Here is a 16,314-nt window from a genome sequence, read left to right on the forward strand (position 1 = left end):
GAGAAAGAGAGAGAGAGAGAGAGAGAGAGAGAGAGAGAGAGAGAGAGAGAGAGAGAGAGAGAGAGAGAGAGAGAGAGAGAGGAGAGAGAGAGAGAGAGAGAGCCTTTTTCATGCTGAATGGAAAAGGGCAAATAGATCTGATCATTATTCCCAGTCTTGTGCAATACAGAGTCATACTGCCCTCTGTCTGTAACATCCCAAAGTGTCTTTTTTCATAATATGTTTTATTCTGCTCAAACAAATGTCAGTAAAATTTTCTGTGGTCCCATGCTTACTTCTATATTTTAATTGTATAGATTAAAATAGATTTAAGTGGATTTCTCTGAATGTTACACTGTTGCATGTATTATATTTTTAGATTTCTTTTGGTTGTGAAACAACTTCCTTAAATCCATAAAGGTAAATGACCACTTTTACTAGTATCAGTATCAGTAAATACAAATACAGTGCAAATACAAGGGACTTTTGCAACATAAAACACACATTTGACTATTTTGGGGGAGATGCATATGATCCAAATGTCTTTTTTTTTTTCCCAACATGGGTACACTAGCATGTTCTTAAAGTGTGTGATATGAAGACTAAAATAAGCTTTTTTGCAACTTTCAGAAGTCATAAGTGAAAAAACATGTGTTTAACTCTAGTGTTTGCAAACATAGCAAATGCAACTGAACCTTTAACATCACAAGTACATGTACAACTCACTTTGTCAGTGTGTATCAAAAGCTCCAACAATTAATACCTGGGTGAAAACGCAGTAAATCACTGTAATAATGCCAATGGTGGCAAAAGTGTTTCAACGATGCTGTACTGGAGCTTCAGGAGACATTTGGCTCACAGGAACAGCCCTGATGCACAACTTGACGGCAGCATCACATGCTTTAAGGTAATTAGGCCAATAGTTCTTAGTGGTGTAAATGTACACCAGCTCAGAGGTTATAATTTAGAAAGTGACACCTGGACATGCGGTGACTCACACTTCAGCAATGTCAGGCAATCCCGCTGACAAAGATACTGGACTTCCGACAAGACCAACATTTAATAGGACGTAATGAATGTGTCCCCACAAAGAAAACAAACAAACAAACAAAAATATCTAGAACAGATTATCCTTACTGATAAAAAACCTATACAGTTAAATTACAAATACTACAAATGCAGCTGAAGAACTAAGTGACTATTGGATTTGAAGAGTAAAGAGTCACTGTAAACACTACCATATTTTATTTATTTTTTATATGAAATAATGGTAATGATTGCTGTAGATGATAATTGTACCATTATATTTAAGTGTAGGCTATATTCAGAAAATGTTTGAGGCATGGAAACTTTCAAAACCAAGCTGATTTTAGCCAGGTAGGCTACTCAATAACTAACATTTAAATGCAATTTTTCCAACCCTCCATTTGGCATAGACCAAAGCACTGCATGAAATACAGAAAATAGCATGCATTCTGTTTTTTTTTTTTTTTTTTCTCAGTTCTATGCAATAATTTACCACCCTCGGGAGTTGCTATTGAAATGAAGAAGTCGAGTTGAAGAGTAGAAGAGTTTTTTTGTTTTTTAACCACCTCCCACCCCTAAATAAATAAAAAAAAAAAAAAAAAAAAAAAAAAACTTTGTGTGTCTTGGGTTATATGAGCCAGCAGAGGGTGCTCACAGTCTGGGATAGAAGTGCCCCGGCTCGCCGTTTACAGGAATAGGGCTGCGTTTGTTTTGAGAGAAATTTCTGGCTGCTACGGTCATAGAAAGCCATAAGTTGATACTGTGTGGCGCATGTTATAACTGGAAAAGAGATACACATAAATATGCAGCACCCACTGGCTCTTACTCCTAATGCACAGCAGCTAGAACCCGACCCCCGGGGGCTCTCCCAAATTTAACCCCTGCATGTGCAGCATGTCCGCCGCTGAGCTGGCTACGTAACGCCCCAGTGATATGCCTTGCATCAGTGCGTGCGTGCGTGCGTGTGTGTGTGTGTGTATGCATGCGTGCAGAGAGAGTGAGAGAGAGAGAGAGAGAGAGAGAGAGAGAGAGAGAGAGAGAGAGAGAGAGAAGGGAGGGGGAGAGAGTGGGAGACGCTGCCTTGGTCGGGGTCGGTTTGGATGCTATGGTTAGGAGAAGGAAAATAAAACCACCGCGGCGGATATTCAAGTTTATTCATCTTTGTGTTTTCCCATGCACTGGAGAAGGGTGATGGCTGGTGACCGGCGGAGCTGCTGCTGCTGCTGGGAGGATTTGCATGAGCTGGAGCACAAACAGCTGACAGTCCGCTCCAGCCCGGCTTTCATCCAGGCGCCGCAGTTTTGAACCTTCCCTAGCCATTATTTTATTTACTAAATGCCGATATCCATCCGCAGGGTCAGAGAGTATTTTGAAGAAATTGCCAAAGGGGTTATGTGGCTATTTTTTGTCCTGTTTTTTTCGACGTGTTAAGCACGTACGGTACTTTCGAAACATCTACCTTTTGATGAGCCATAGCGATTCCGGGAGATCTGTGTGTGGCACTTTTGGTAGGGGAGGCGGGTCTATTTTTCTGAGGAGCCTAGAGGGCTGTGCTTCGGTGCCACTTAACATTAGATATGGCCACCGTTATAGAGTACTCCGAAGCGTTATCTTCAACTTAATTTTTTATATTTCATAGCCATTTCGTCGCTCGGCCATTACACGTAGACGGACCGTTATTTTTGGCATGTTCCTGTTTGTTTTTACAAGTCTTGGGTGGCGATTGTTGCTGCGTGGCAGGCTGGCTGCGAGAGTCTCGTAACTGGCCGCTTGGTCCCGCAGCTTGTCGCAGCTGAAGAAAATAGAACCAGTTGGCAACCGAGCGATCGACACCTACCGTTTGCTTGAGCATCTCTCCACTTTTGGTGAAGACCGAATATAACATTTCACACCAAGAGAGTGTTGAGTTTGCATCCGCTGGGATTTGGCATTCAACCGACCACCCGTTAATGGTGAAATTATTGACCGCAGACTTGGGTGGCTAACGCCAACTAGCTAGATAACCTGAACTGGTTGAAACTAACATTCGTGCGACGACAGCTGTCATTGGAGAAAGGAAAGTGATCCATCAAATGCGTGTGCCAATGAAGCTGTTTTCTCCTGGATTTACATCACCCGTCTTTCCATCAAATGGGCGAAGTTAGGAATATCCTTACAACATTGGATTACTATGTTATGCGTTATGCATTTTTGAGAACTGCGGTGTTCCTTCATTGGAGAGAGGCTAGCTAGCTCAATTAGCTTGCTAGCTAGCTAAGTGATAAAAGTGCGACGTTTCATCATCCAGTATTTTGGACATGAAGAGAATAATTCGCTATTCATAGGGTTGGAAGGTAAGACATACCGGGAAGTTAGTATAATGTTATTACAAACTAGATTTGTTTGCTAGAAGCTTGTAAGTGAAGCTGAGCCAGCCAACATTATCCCTCTGGTCTTATGTTGGGGTTTTGTCGCCGCCTTGGTTTTCATGACTCAGACTATTCAACGGAACGGAACATTCAATAGAAGGCTTCATGGGGACAATATAATCAGTATTAAATTGGTAATTTGAGCACTAGTTGAGCTACGTTATCTAATATCCATCTACCTATCACCCACAAGCACGGAACCAAAAATACAGAGATGGATATTGGCCTCAATGGACAGAAATCACGTATACTTTCTGTGTAACGCTGTATTCCACAGACCAGTCCCGTTCCAGTAAATAGACTGAGCCTGCATATGTGTGTGTGTATATGTGTGTGTGTTTGCCTAATGCCCAGTGCCCAGTTGTGAGTTGACTAACGGATAGCGCAGTGTCCAGTGACATTATTTCATAACTTAACCTCAACCATAGATTATATAGTTTAATGTAATCTATCTGGCATAGCATTCAGGAGATGGGGGATGAATGCTTGCTGTTGTTTGTCGTAGGCGTACTAGCAGGCTGAGTTGGCCAACTAATTGCAACCATAGCTAACCTGTTTGCTATCTGAACCTGTCTCAAAGTTGCCTTGCTGGCTTTATGTTGCCGAAAGCCGAGGCTATTCAGCTGATGAGAGCCAGTCGTAATAGTGAGTAATAACATGTTTCTGCATTTTATACCACGTTCAGACGATCGCAGTGTTACTTTGGCGTCAGGTTGTTGAGGGAGGACGACATGAGTTCTACACAACAGGCTAACTATCGCTAGCTTCTCGTAGAGCATGCAATTGCTTTGTGCTGAAGCTTGAGTAACAAAAGCTAGTATCTGTGCAGTTCTGCCATGGCTAGTCACGACTGTAAAGACTGCCCAAGAGTTTATAGATGGTAAAGTGAGAGGTCTATCCTGCCTTTTAAAGCCGAAACGACTGCTCTTGTCGGTTTCATTTGAGGTGTATCTGGTTATAAGGTGGTCCCTATACAGTTGGTTTTGTTACACCATCACTATCGGTGTTTTTTTTGACCAACATAAGCTCCTGTGCCTTACTTAATATGTCCAAGGAGCACATTTCAGCCTTCTGCATCTACCTCATAATTTCAATAAAATTGCATTGACAACTATTCTGATGACTTTCCATAAGTTAAATTGCTTCCTCTCCTGTTATGAATGATTTCTGTGGAATAATTTGGTTTCACCGGACCTGCACCTGTATGCCCAAAAGCCAAGCTGGAAGAGGCCAGTGTGAGAGGCGAGCAAATCAGAAAAATAAATTGTGTCTGTCCAACACCTTTTCTGTGCTCACTGAGATTCCTCCAAGAGCACTGATACAGAATGACTGATACTGATACATAATGTATGATTAATCCAGTGTCTCTTTTTTCCTAAATGAAAATAGTCTGAACAATAATGGCTTCTTCTTATAAACCACAGCAAATTTCATATACACATTTATTTCAATCAGCTGTCAAGTGTAACACGATATGAATAAAGCATATCTAGTTTTATGACTGATAGTGTGTGTGTATAGAAGCCAAGTAAACATGCAAGAATGCCCACATATTAATCGACATAAACAGCAAGTGTTGTGTATTTTCTACATAAAATTGTAAATGCATTGGGATCTTGTTGTCCACTTGCAGGAATTACATTGTGTTAACACTAATGTGGATGGCAGACGCTAAACTTTGAATATGAGTATATGGTGCAAATACAACAACTTCATGCTGCTAAAATAGTTGCTTTAAATATGTGAGGTAAAATGGCCTATTCCTGGTAGCTAAGCAAATTATGGTGCAAACCATGTATGTCATGACATGTCTCATGTGGGTTAGTCAACCAGCTATCTCATTTGCTTTTCATTAGCTTGTTTTTGTTTGCTAGCAATGCAACAAGGTTTATAGATCTGCTGATGTTACTAAGAGACAGTAGGATTTTCAATAGGTCCTTGTTGAGCCTGAGAGTTGCCATCCTGTGGGTGGAAAGCATGTTTTGTGGTAAGGAAGAATTGACCTGTGTAACATGCTATTGTGTGTACACTGTATACAGCATGCATGGGATACATTAACAGCATGTAAATGTATAAAATGTGCACATGTAAGAAGTTACAATGTGGAACTATTGCCATTACCATCCCATTTTCCGAGATGTGATGGCGGAGATCTAAGTTTTGAGCAACACTATTGATTTAACATGATGTAAACGAAAACATAATAAAGAAATCTATTGTATTTAATGATTGTTTATGCCAACACAGTATCTTTACTCATCAAAATATGGGATTAATCAAACTAAATCAGTTAGTGCAATTAAGTAAAGTTAAGCACTCCTGCTTGTTCACAAGAATTGTGAAACTGTGCACACAAAATAGTGAAAATGAGGCACGAATTAACCAAAACCAGAGAATATGTTTGTTACAATGACAACTTACTCTTGTTTTAGTCTGCTGAAGTCCTCCCACCTACTGTGCAGTTATTAAATTACTTCTGTAATGAAGAATGACTCATCTACTCATCACAATTTATCACACATGCACACTTTATTTATTAAGCTTATTTCCAGTAATTTCAGTGTCTTGAATTTGAATGACAACACCAATACTTCTTTTTTGTCAATGTCCTCATGTCATGTTGTCCAAGAGTGTAAGCACTTGATTTGTAACATCTGTTAACTCTGAAGTCTTTGTTGTCTATAGAAGTGGTGTTTTCAGTGTCTATATCAATGACTGTTGTTCAAAAACATGTAGAATTATTACATTAATCTTTGAGACACTTGGCAAACATGTAACTAGTGTTAAGCTACATTTCATGTTTTTCCCCCATCAGTCTTTCTTGTCACTCTCAGTTGTTACTTAATATGAAGATACAGTATGTGCAACCACACAACCACTAGAGAACCTTTTAGTGAGATAAAAGGACTGCTTTTTAGGGCCACTGATGGTCTCAAATTTAAATGGCTTTCAAAAAAATGGCGGTTTCATGTATTGTCCTTTTTGTGTGCAAGGAAACCAATCTTAGAAAGCTTAGACACTGGACCAGTTTGGTGATTGGTGTTATATGTTTCTCATTACAGTGGAGAAGTGACCAAACAGAGGTGACATGATTTCACGTCCATATGTCAAGCACAGCTGCAATCACAGATTGGGGATATGTGACAGCATGAAAATATCTGAGAGTGGAATTATTCTGTCAACTCTAACAGTTTAGCTTTGGAAGTTAGTCAAAGGATTGAAAATGGACATTATGAACAGGATGTAGATTGGTGAACATCCACCAGCATTGATTATCATGCAGATAGATACCCTCTCACAACAAACACTGTTTATAAGCTGCATCCTGGAAATGTAATAGCACACATGGATATATACTGAGAAAATGTCACAATGCGTTTTTTTTTTTTTTTGTGTGTGTGTAGAATTTATATTGCAAGTTTCAGAATGAACCAAATGTAAAATGCTCAGGAAATATAGGCATCAGGATGGCCTGTTGTCTCTGTGTGCTGAGGTGCACACCATGTTCTTGTGATATGGGTTTGAATTAGGCTCATGACCTATATGATGCCCAGCCTCTTATTGTTCTCGTGAAAGCATATTAATGATCTTAAACGAAACAGTTGAAATTGGGCACCTGTGTAGATGAGAATATTTTCCCCCATTCCTTAAAAGTTGATTGATTGGGCAGAGATTTTACACAGTTAATGTAACCTGCCGTTTAACACATAACTTGATTATCTGTTTGCTCTTCTCCCCACTTGTTCAGAATGTCATCAGAGGATAAGACTGTGGAACCCTCTGACCAGGGACCCTCACCGCCCTCCAGCAGTGCAGGGGCCACATCCACAGGAAGTCCTGCCCATGCAGACAAGCGCCCTCGTGGCAGGCCGCGCAAGGATGCTGCTACCATCCCACCCCAGGCGCCTCCTTCATCCACATCCAAGACCAGGAAGAAGTATGTTTATGCCTCAATCAGTAATGCAGTAGGGCATAGATAATCATGTTGGCAATTTGACATGAAATTGTCTTTTTGTTTGAAGCCACAAGAAAAAGTTAAGAGGGGTGCAGCATTTTAATCACATTATGGTTGAATCTTACGTGGATTAGACATAACCTGGTGGTGCTTTCTAAGTAAATTTAATAGTAACACAGATTTTTTATTCAGCCTAAGTTTAGGTTGCCCTGTGACTGGTACCACTTCTGTTCTTTCTCTCTTCACTTAGCCCAGAGTTTTCCATTTGATGTAGTGCTGTGAAATGCATCTGACCATTAGAAATGGTACATTCATGTATGGGGTCCATTGGACTGTTGCCTAGGAATGGCATGTGTTTCTGAAACCCGGCATATAAGGTTAATTTTAATGGACCTTTGTTATAGGGGTTGAAATATTCTTTTATTTTTATACGAAGTTTGATTAAATGTGTTTAAATGTGTTTGGGTGGTCGTATATAAAGTTACTGCCATTTTCACAAGCAGTTTTGGGCCAACTCCAGTAAATGTAAAGAATTACTGAAATCCTTCCAGTCAGGCAAATTGGCAGCATTTAGACTGACGCACCACTGGAAAGCGACCACTCAGCAGGTTTACCTCATTTGAATTAGAGGAGCTGGTGTTGTCAGCCAGTCAGTGCTGTGACTGTTCTTCTTGTGAGGACAGAGTCTTCAAATTTATTTTGTTTGATTAATTCAGTTGACCAGTTTGATGCAACTTTTAAGCAAACATGTTATTTTCAAAGCATAAAATCCCCACCCCAAACATCTCATGCAACATAATCCAAATCTTCTGAAAGCAAATGATTGCAGTGTTGGTCTAAAAGTTCATTAATCCATTATCTCAGAGATTTTCCACACTTGCTATACACCCTACCAACAGTTACCCTTCAATAGCAAACAGATACAGCCAAAATGCTGCTGGAGATATTGTAAGTGAGACTAGATCATGCTCAAACGACACAATAAAATGGCAAAGTCAAATTTTACGTGATGCCCAAGATTCGGAGGGAAACACCAAACTGTCGTCCGCGAACTACACTCAGATTGCTTTGCATCCCCTTATGTCGTTTGCTGAAAGTTGGCCTTGAACACACCGCAGCTATTACAGCTGAGAGCTGTCCTGCACGCCACGCTCGAGTCTTTATTCGTAATTTTAATACAAAACAAAACAAAAAAATCAAACCACAAGCCTCATTAACGCAGAAAGATCAAGAAACAAGCAAGCATTAGTTGTCATTTCCATGCCACTCTGAAGCTGCTCAACTGGTTTCATCATCCAAATTGATAATATGTCTGACATAGACATTGAAAGTGGTAAAGTGGTGTTGTCAGCTCTTGGTCTTTTTCTTATGAAAGAAGAAAAGAAACTTTGCTTTGCTTATTCCCATTTCTCTTCTTGTGCATAGACTTAACATCAAATCAAGTAACTCTTTCTCCCAAATGGCATCCACCACCAATTCAGCATGACAAAGGCTAACTAGTGAAGGCCTCTGATGAAGGCCAATGAGTGCCGACATTGTAAGACACACTGCAGAAACTGTGGGCAATCGGTGGTCACAGACGCTCAACAACAGCCCATCAAGCCTGTACTCGCCTATTATTTAGACTGAATGGCCATTTCATCTTCAAATTCATTAGTCAGTCTGAAATTTGCCTCAAGTTCATTAAATTTTAAACCAGTCCCCTAAGATTGGTTTCTTTCATAACCAGTCGCAAAAATCGCTCTTCCACACTCTTCCTAGCAACAGATGCTGATTAGCTTGAAGTTTTTTTCACTGAAACAGCCATTAATGAAAGTGATTCCAGGCCTGAATCTAGTCAGAGTGAATCAGGGGCTGGCACCAGGCAAGCCTTGTACAGTTTGGTTTCTGCAAAATGTACTTCAGCCACAGGGTCCATTTTGTTCATTTTGACTAAAAAGAATTGAATGTGGAATGTGTTATATTTACGACCCTCTAACTATGTAGCATGATCTTACAAGGACCACATAAAGGGAGCAAGACTCTTTAACTTTAGCACTACTGGGTAACCAGAGCTTTGAATTGTGAAATTTAAGAGATAATGAGGTAAATATTGGATTTTTAACCTGCCGTGCCATAGCTTGGCTTCAGAACATCTGGATTATGCTGCACGAGTTGTTTGAAATTATTTTATGGTCATTTCATGCCCTGAAGATTCAAACTGTAAAGAATAAAATCTTTACCCATGTTTTGACTTTAGAGTCAATACATAATCACAACATTTTGATTTAATTTTCATTTACAACATAGTTACAAGTTACAACATACAGTAAATGTCCATATCAATATCAGATAAAGGAAGGATTTTGAGATCTTAATATTAATTTGAAGAAAACAATAACCAAATAGCTGAAAATAGCAAATGATAGTTGAACAGAGGATAGATACACAATTTGATTCTATTAGTTTGGCTTGTCATTTTGTAGAATAACTTACAAAATCCAACCAACCAAAATCCAGCCTTTAAGAATGAGTTGTAAATCATTTTGTCAATGAAATAATGGGAATTTGAACTTGTTTGTGAAATCCTTGATTGCGTCTTACAAAGTATCAGAATTAAAAAGTGTTTTTCAAACACATACAACTGTTACACAAGAAGAAATCACACACAAGCCCTCAGTAGCTGCAACAGGCTGTCTCAATTTCAGAGAAGCAGTGTAAATCAGATCATTATGCCAGGTATTTATGCAAACTTGGCAAGCAGGATATTTGTTAGTGTTTTTTTCCACATTGAGGAAAAATAGGTGGCTCAGAATGAATCATTTGTTGGCTGTTTAGCTGGTAGCTGATTTTAGGAACCCTGTTGGTCCCATTTTTGTTGCAAGGAAAGCTTGTCCAGGTCCTAATCATAGTTAGAAGATTCCTTTCATACAAGCGTTGGTAGTTGTCACACTCAACCGCAGCATGAATTTAGGTAACTCCAGCACAAAAATTTCCAGTAGCTCACTGTACAAAGTGCCCGGCTTCTTTGTGACTTCCATAGCAACACATAATGCAGCTTAGAGCTGCTGTGTAATATAATGCCTGCAAGGTTCTTAACTCTCTCCTTAGTCTGTCCTCTCAATCAATCTTAATACCCTGCTCCCAGTGGATCATTTAATCTGCAAGCATCCAGACGATGTGTTAATGCCACAGCCTTGGGATGACCTGGGACAGTCGTGGATTGGTTTATTTTGATGTGTGTGAAGAAGATTCAACGTTACATTTTAGAAGAAAATGTAATGCTTTATGGGTGCTGTAGTCAGTTAATGGTCACTGTTGTCATGGTCAGAATCAGAATTAGAAACACGGCTGCTTGCAGATCAGATCAGCCTACAGATCAGTTTTTGATGCCAAATATTGACAGATGAGCAAAGGATTGCTAATGTGTGTTCCACATTTTCTGAAGGGAAAGCCCAGTTGTATTTTACTCAAGAAATTCAACTTGTATCATTATTTATTTATTTTTTTACATTGCTTGGACTTTTGTTTAGAAGAAAGAGTGCTTGGGAGAGCAGGGATATGTAATTGGGTTTATCAAGGTGGCACATCCAATCACAGAGTTTTCATTGAGGCTCATGGTGCATCCAAAAGGCCCAGCAGTATGTTTCATGTCCCAGAACCGCACCCCTTCACCCACCCTCTACATTGATCAGAGCTATATTTGTGTACTATACCCTGTATCTACACTTAGGCTTACAGCTAGTTTATAACATGACACCCATTGATTTTGGTCGTACTGGCCTCCACAACAATAGGCTAATGGGGCAACTGACATTTACTGGCCTGAAATGACCCGCTGGGCAGTTCAGAAACCAGACTGTACCAATAATTACAGGCTTATAAATGAGATGCTTCTCCCTATCACATGTGCATTACTGCGCAACAAGTTCACCAAGTTCTGGATCAGTGTAGGATTACAAATTAATCCTGTGTTAAGATAAACACTGTTTCTGTGATAGTGTAAGTGATAAAATTTGTAATTTTAAGTGTCATAAAGTCTCTCTTTTTTAAATTTATTTATTTATTTTTTGGAAAAGGTGTATTTATTTGTAATTGTTTGCTCCTGCAGACCAGGTTGTTGGTTGTTGGAATTTGCTAGATTTGCCCACACGCCATCTGCTCTTCAGTCCATTCCCGAATGACAGAATCCTTGTCAGGTTTTCCAGCATGCGCCCTCAGAGCTGGGACTACTTACCACAGCATTATTTTCACCTTTTCTTTTTTTTCCCCTAGCTCTCCCTGTGGTGGGACTGTGGGGGGAGTGGAGGGGGGGTAAGTTGTGCAGGGTATGGGGGTTGGATGTTAGTCTTGAGTGTTAGTCAGTGAAATAAATGGCTGTTTCAGTGCTGAAATTTGATCTCTTTTGGTTTCGTTAGATATCATTACAGTATATTCTGTTCAGGGACTTGATGTAAATAAATCTCCAAGAACTTCTTTGTGCGCACACACAGGATTGTGCTCATAGATGAAAATGTCACACGTGGCTGGTTTCTTAATCTGTGTTTGCCTCAGAGAAGCAAGAATCAGCTGAATGACATTGGCTATACAGGGAAAAAAAGTTAAGCACCGATTGTGTGAACTGATGACGAGTGAGGCAGCAGGTGTGGCCTTTTGCATATACGAGACAGTGCCTTTTCTTTCTCAGACAGTTGGAATGGTTTGAGGAAGATGAGAAGTCTGTCTTCACTCCCTTTTTGTTGTCACAGGGCCAATGGCAGCGTGAGGGTTCACCCTGTTTCTAAGTACAGGCTAGAACCTTTTAGGCCATCAGTCCATCCGTCTTACAAAGATGAAATGGCTTGCTATTCTTCTGTCATTGTAACATTTCTAGCTTGCCCCTCGGGTCAGATGTTCGAACTTAACATACTGCTGGATGGTGATGAAGTGAAGTACTTATTCAGATACCCTCTTATTCAGCTGCTTATTGACATGGGTCCTCCTAATGTTATGCTTGATTTTTTTATGATCAGAATCTTTTCGAGGTCTTTGTCTCAACTGCACATCGAACAATGACCCTCAATAGTCAATGCGAATAGATCTTGGAAAATTTAGTCAGCTTACTCAACAGACTGATGAAAGGGCATCATGCCAAATTTGTGAGCTACTGTGGCATTAAGACTTGATTATACCAAACTGGAAATTGATTAGTGGCTCTTTAATTTTTTTTTTTTTTTTTTTCCTCAGCGCAGATGCTAGGCACAAGGAAATTGTTAATGATGGCAGAATTGATTTCTTAAGTTGTGATTCCGTGTCCTTATACCTAACACCATTTATTGCGAAAGGATGCTTTTACCTGATAGTAACAGATTTGCATAATTTCTTGCTGTGTCAGTGTGGCCCCATGCTGCAGTGAGACACTTTAATCTTGGCCTCAGCTGTTAGTGTATGTACCTTGAAAAGTGTGTTATATGATTGTTGTTGCAGTGTGTTAAGCCTGGTCGCGTGTTTCAACCGAAAGTTATTTCTGTTCTTCACTTTTTTGTCATTCTTCGGTTTCTAGGCTTGTTCCTTATCTTGATATGGAAGTCATTTGGAGGGAGGGGTTGATTTGGCATCCAGCCGATTGTGATTTTTCTCTCCAGTGGCACCGAAAATTACCCCACTCCCCCGCCCCCAATCTCCTCCCTCGCTTCCCACCCCCTGCATCCTCCCAAGTACCCCTGAGACATGGTGCTCTCATTTGGGCTGTGCTCGCTCTCCTCCGCTTAGCATGCTCACAATGGATGTTGCTGTTTAATTTGTATCCATGACAATTATGCCTTGCACATGCCTCTTCCTAGACTTGGTTAACAGAGCTCCCATTGGAGGGTGCTGACACTGACGGATCTTTCCATATTTTAAGGAGGGGTATGTGTTTGTGCATGTGCATGTAAAAAAGTTGACACACAAGCTTATGGTTGCATACATAGATGTGCTTGTTTGTTCTGCTGACAGGGCAGATTCAGTAAGATATGAAAAGGGGTACACTACCTTGCTAATGGCTGGAAGTTTTTTTTTTTTTTTTTTGTGCTGCGGTTCCAGATAGGAATGCCATCTTCAAAGACAAGAGGAGAGGGTGAGGTAAAGAAAAGGCCAAAATGGTGTGCAAGATGACAGTACACGCAGAAAATATTGAAACAGAGCAGCAGTAAGGTGTTTTCAGGTCTCTCGGCAAAAGGTAATGATGTGAGTCAGGTCATGTTCTCCATGGCAAGATCTTTGCTCAGTCTTAATTCAGTCTAAAGTCTGGGCCAGAAGCCTGTTTAAGTCTCCCTGACAAGGGCTGCTCCTCCCAGTTGACGAGACAAGGAGAGCATCCCACATAAAGGACAATGCACTACCTGATTCTGTCATTCAAAAATGTGTTCCCATTAGTCCAGAAGAGTTCACTGAAAATATGATCGCAAAATGCCTGTTCTTTCGCAGTGCCCTGGATTTATTTTAATAACCAACAATTTAGCAAAGCAAAAGAATAATCTTCCATTTTTTTCTTGTTATTAATTGTTAAATCCTAAAGAAGTAATTGGGTTTCACTTTGTTGACTGTGATTTACAACTTCGCCTAGGCTGTTCAAAGAATACTATTCCGGTAATGGTAGTTAATATTTTCCTGACAAATTATGTACTTGTGTTGACAAGTACATAATTCCTCAGGAAAATCATTATTATTTTTAATTGTTTTGTTTTTATTTTCTGGAAAGAGTGCAGCCAGCAGGCGATGGCCTTTTTCCCCTTCTGTTCTAAAAACAAAAATTTGAGAAAATCTAAACTCAGTACTGATGGACATAACCAACTGTGACTTTTGTGAATTATTCCTTTAGCAAAAACAAAATTAGACTCGTGCTACAGACCAAAAGTGTCTTGCTGTGGAGGCAACTTGGCCACTATGACCTTGCTGTCAGCAAGTGGTTATTGGTTACATATGCAATGAGAGGTTATAGCCTAGTTGTGTCCAAATGTGTTTAGCAGTCTTCCCAGCAGTATAGTTAAATCTTCCTTTCTTGGAAACAAAAGTTGATTTTAATACAGCTGAATTTTGTTTGTCCTGCAACATTATTAGAAAAAAATGTGCCAATATGAAAGGGTACTTGCACTTATTGATTATTGAATCCTACTGATGAATTAGCACAATTGTTGTGTATAGCTGTTGGAATGTGTTGCATGATGACTGTTCCAGTGTGATGAAAAGGTTGAGTGACCAAAACATTTTGAAATACTGAGCTAAAACATATTCATATTTTGGTGTGTGCACCTGCATATCCTTTATAGTAGAAGTTTGGTGTAGAATTTGCAGTATTTGTGCAGAATTCTTTGAATCTTGGTTGTATTTTTTTATTTTCTACATCATTTAAATGATTAGGTTAGACCAAAGCAGTGAATAAGAAATGGGGGGAAGTCAGTGAGGCTCCCCTTTGTATTGGGAAATGATGTACATCATGGAGCATAACTAATGCACAAACAACCCTGAATTTATGTCAGTTCAAGACGCCAAATATGACTCATTCATATTCATGATTAGATGTTTGTTTGTGATGTCTTAAATTACTGACTTGTTCTCACGTAATAAGCTAGGCCTGTATTCTGGTTTGAAATTTGGCTAGCGCATGTTCAGCGCTTGCACCTCAATTAGGTTGTAATGAGTCGTCATCCCACTGGGAACTGTAAATGATGAGGCATTGGTTTCCATGTTGTGCTCAAGATGAACACATACATCTCAATATGTGAGCAAGAATACATTTTGATTTGAGGCATCCCAATGCAGGCGTATGGTAGATTGGTTATGACCACCGTCACTTTATATTTGCAAAGTGTTTTATTTATTTGATATAATTACAAGAATGCCACACTGCTTAGGCACTGTCTCTTTATTTTAATTCTCATTCCTCTCTACTCAGTTTCGTCTAGCTTGATCCCTAGACTCCAACACAAGCCCACTGCTACTACCAGGCTGCATTGTTCACCCCACTACCACCCCTTCCACGCTGCCACCCTTCCGCCTTGCCCAGCGGCCTGAGTGCCTCCATTAAAATCAGTGACAGCTGTGACTATATTTAACTAATTTATGACCCCCCCCCCATCAGTTCCCGAGGCAAACCCTGGCACTTTTTTTTTTTTTTTATCTTGCTCTCATTCATTGTCTTTATTTGTCTCTCTCTTCCTCCCCCCTAGGGGTCGCACCAGAGGGAGGGTTGTTGTGGATGAGGAGGACAGCATGGATGGGACTGAGATAACAGAATCCATTGGCCCTCAGGACACAGGTGAGTCTCTTCCAGCCCCAACTTGGTCCATAATGTACATGGTGCTGCTGTCGGAGAAGTGATATGAAAATTGAACTTGCACATTTACGCCACCTCATGCATGGAGTGTTTCAGAGGATATTTCAGTAGAGGTAGAGGAGACTCCCCTCTCCTGCAAAGGGATGGATGAGAGCTTTTTCTTGGCACCCCATGCTTCTACTTCAGGGCTATAATTGAAAGGGTTTAGCTTGAGCTGTGAAGCTGCAGTGGGGTGTATATTTTTTTCCCCTTTCGCTGCTTCCATCTCTCCTCTTCTCCCTCACCGAGATTGGCATTGAGGTGCAGTGGGAAAGAGCCCAAGGCTAATGCCCTCTAAAAGCTTTTTAAAATCCCATCAGTCTCTCCAGACCCATTTATGTGCTTTTTTATGTGTGTACATCACATCACGTGACCATGCCTCCCATTCCCATAGATCTCAGTGCTGTCCTGTTGCTGTGCTGGGGATATTGGGGAATGGGATTTTGCCAGTGGCCAGCTTTTCCTGTCTTAGCTTTAGTTTATGCGACAGCAACATTAGGCAATTTTTACGGATTTTTTTTTTTTTTTTTTTTTTTTTTTTTTTAAACTGGCCCATACATAGGATTTTTGTTGTTTCTGTTTTTGAGGAACAGCTCACATAGTTGCCTTTTTTCTTTCAGTTTGCTCCCTTG

The 16,314-nt window shown here is 40.2% G+C and overlaps 1 protein-coding gene across 2 annotated transcripts in view; it reads left to right on the plus strand.

Annotated features, from left to right (window-relative positions):
• The first annotated feature begins 2,302 nt into the window (after nucleotides 1-2,302).
• The window catches only part of kmt2cb (lysine (K)-specific methyltransferase 2Cb), a 79,695-nt gene continuing 65,683 nt past the window's right edge, over nucleotides 2,303-16,314 (plus strand). For both annotated transcript variants that reach the window (XM_030074337.1, XM_030074338.1), the window contains exons 1-3: nucleotides 2,303-3,338; nucleotides 7,162-7,350; nucleotides 15,537-15,625. In XM_030074337.1, the coding sequence (XP_029930197.1) occupies nucleotides 7,163-7,350; nucleotides 15,537-15,625 (277 nt within the window). In that variant the 5' untranslated portion in view covers nucleotides 2,303-3,338; nucleotide 7,162. The remainder of the gene's footprint in view (nucleotides 3,339-7,161; nucleotides 7,351-15,536; nucleotides 15,626-16,314) is intronic.

Source organism: Myripristis murdjan, chromosome 17 (genome assembly GCF_902150065.1).
Source record: "Myripristis murdjan chromosome 17, fMyrMur1.1, whole genome shotgun sequence".
Lineage (NCBI taxonomy): Eukaryota > Metazoa > Chordata > Actinopteri > Holocentriformes > Holocentridae > Myripristis > Myripristis murdjan.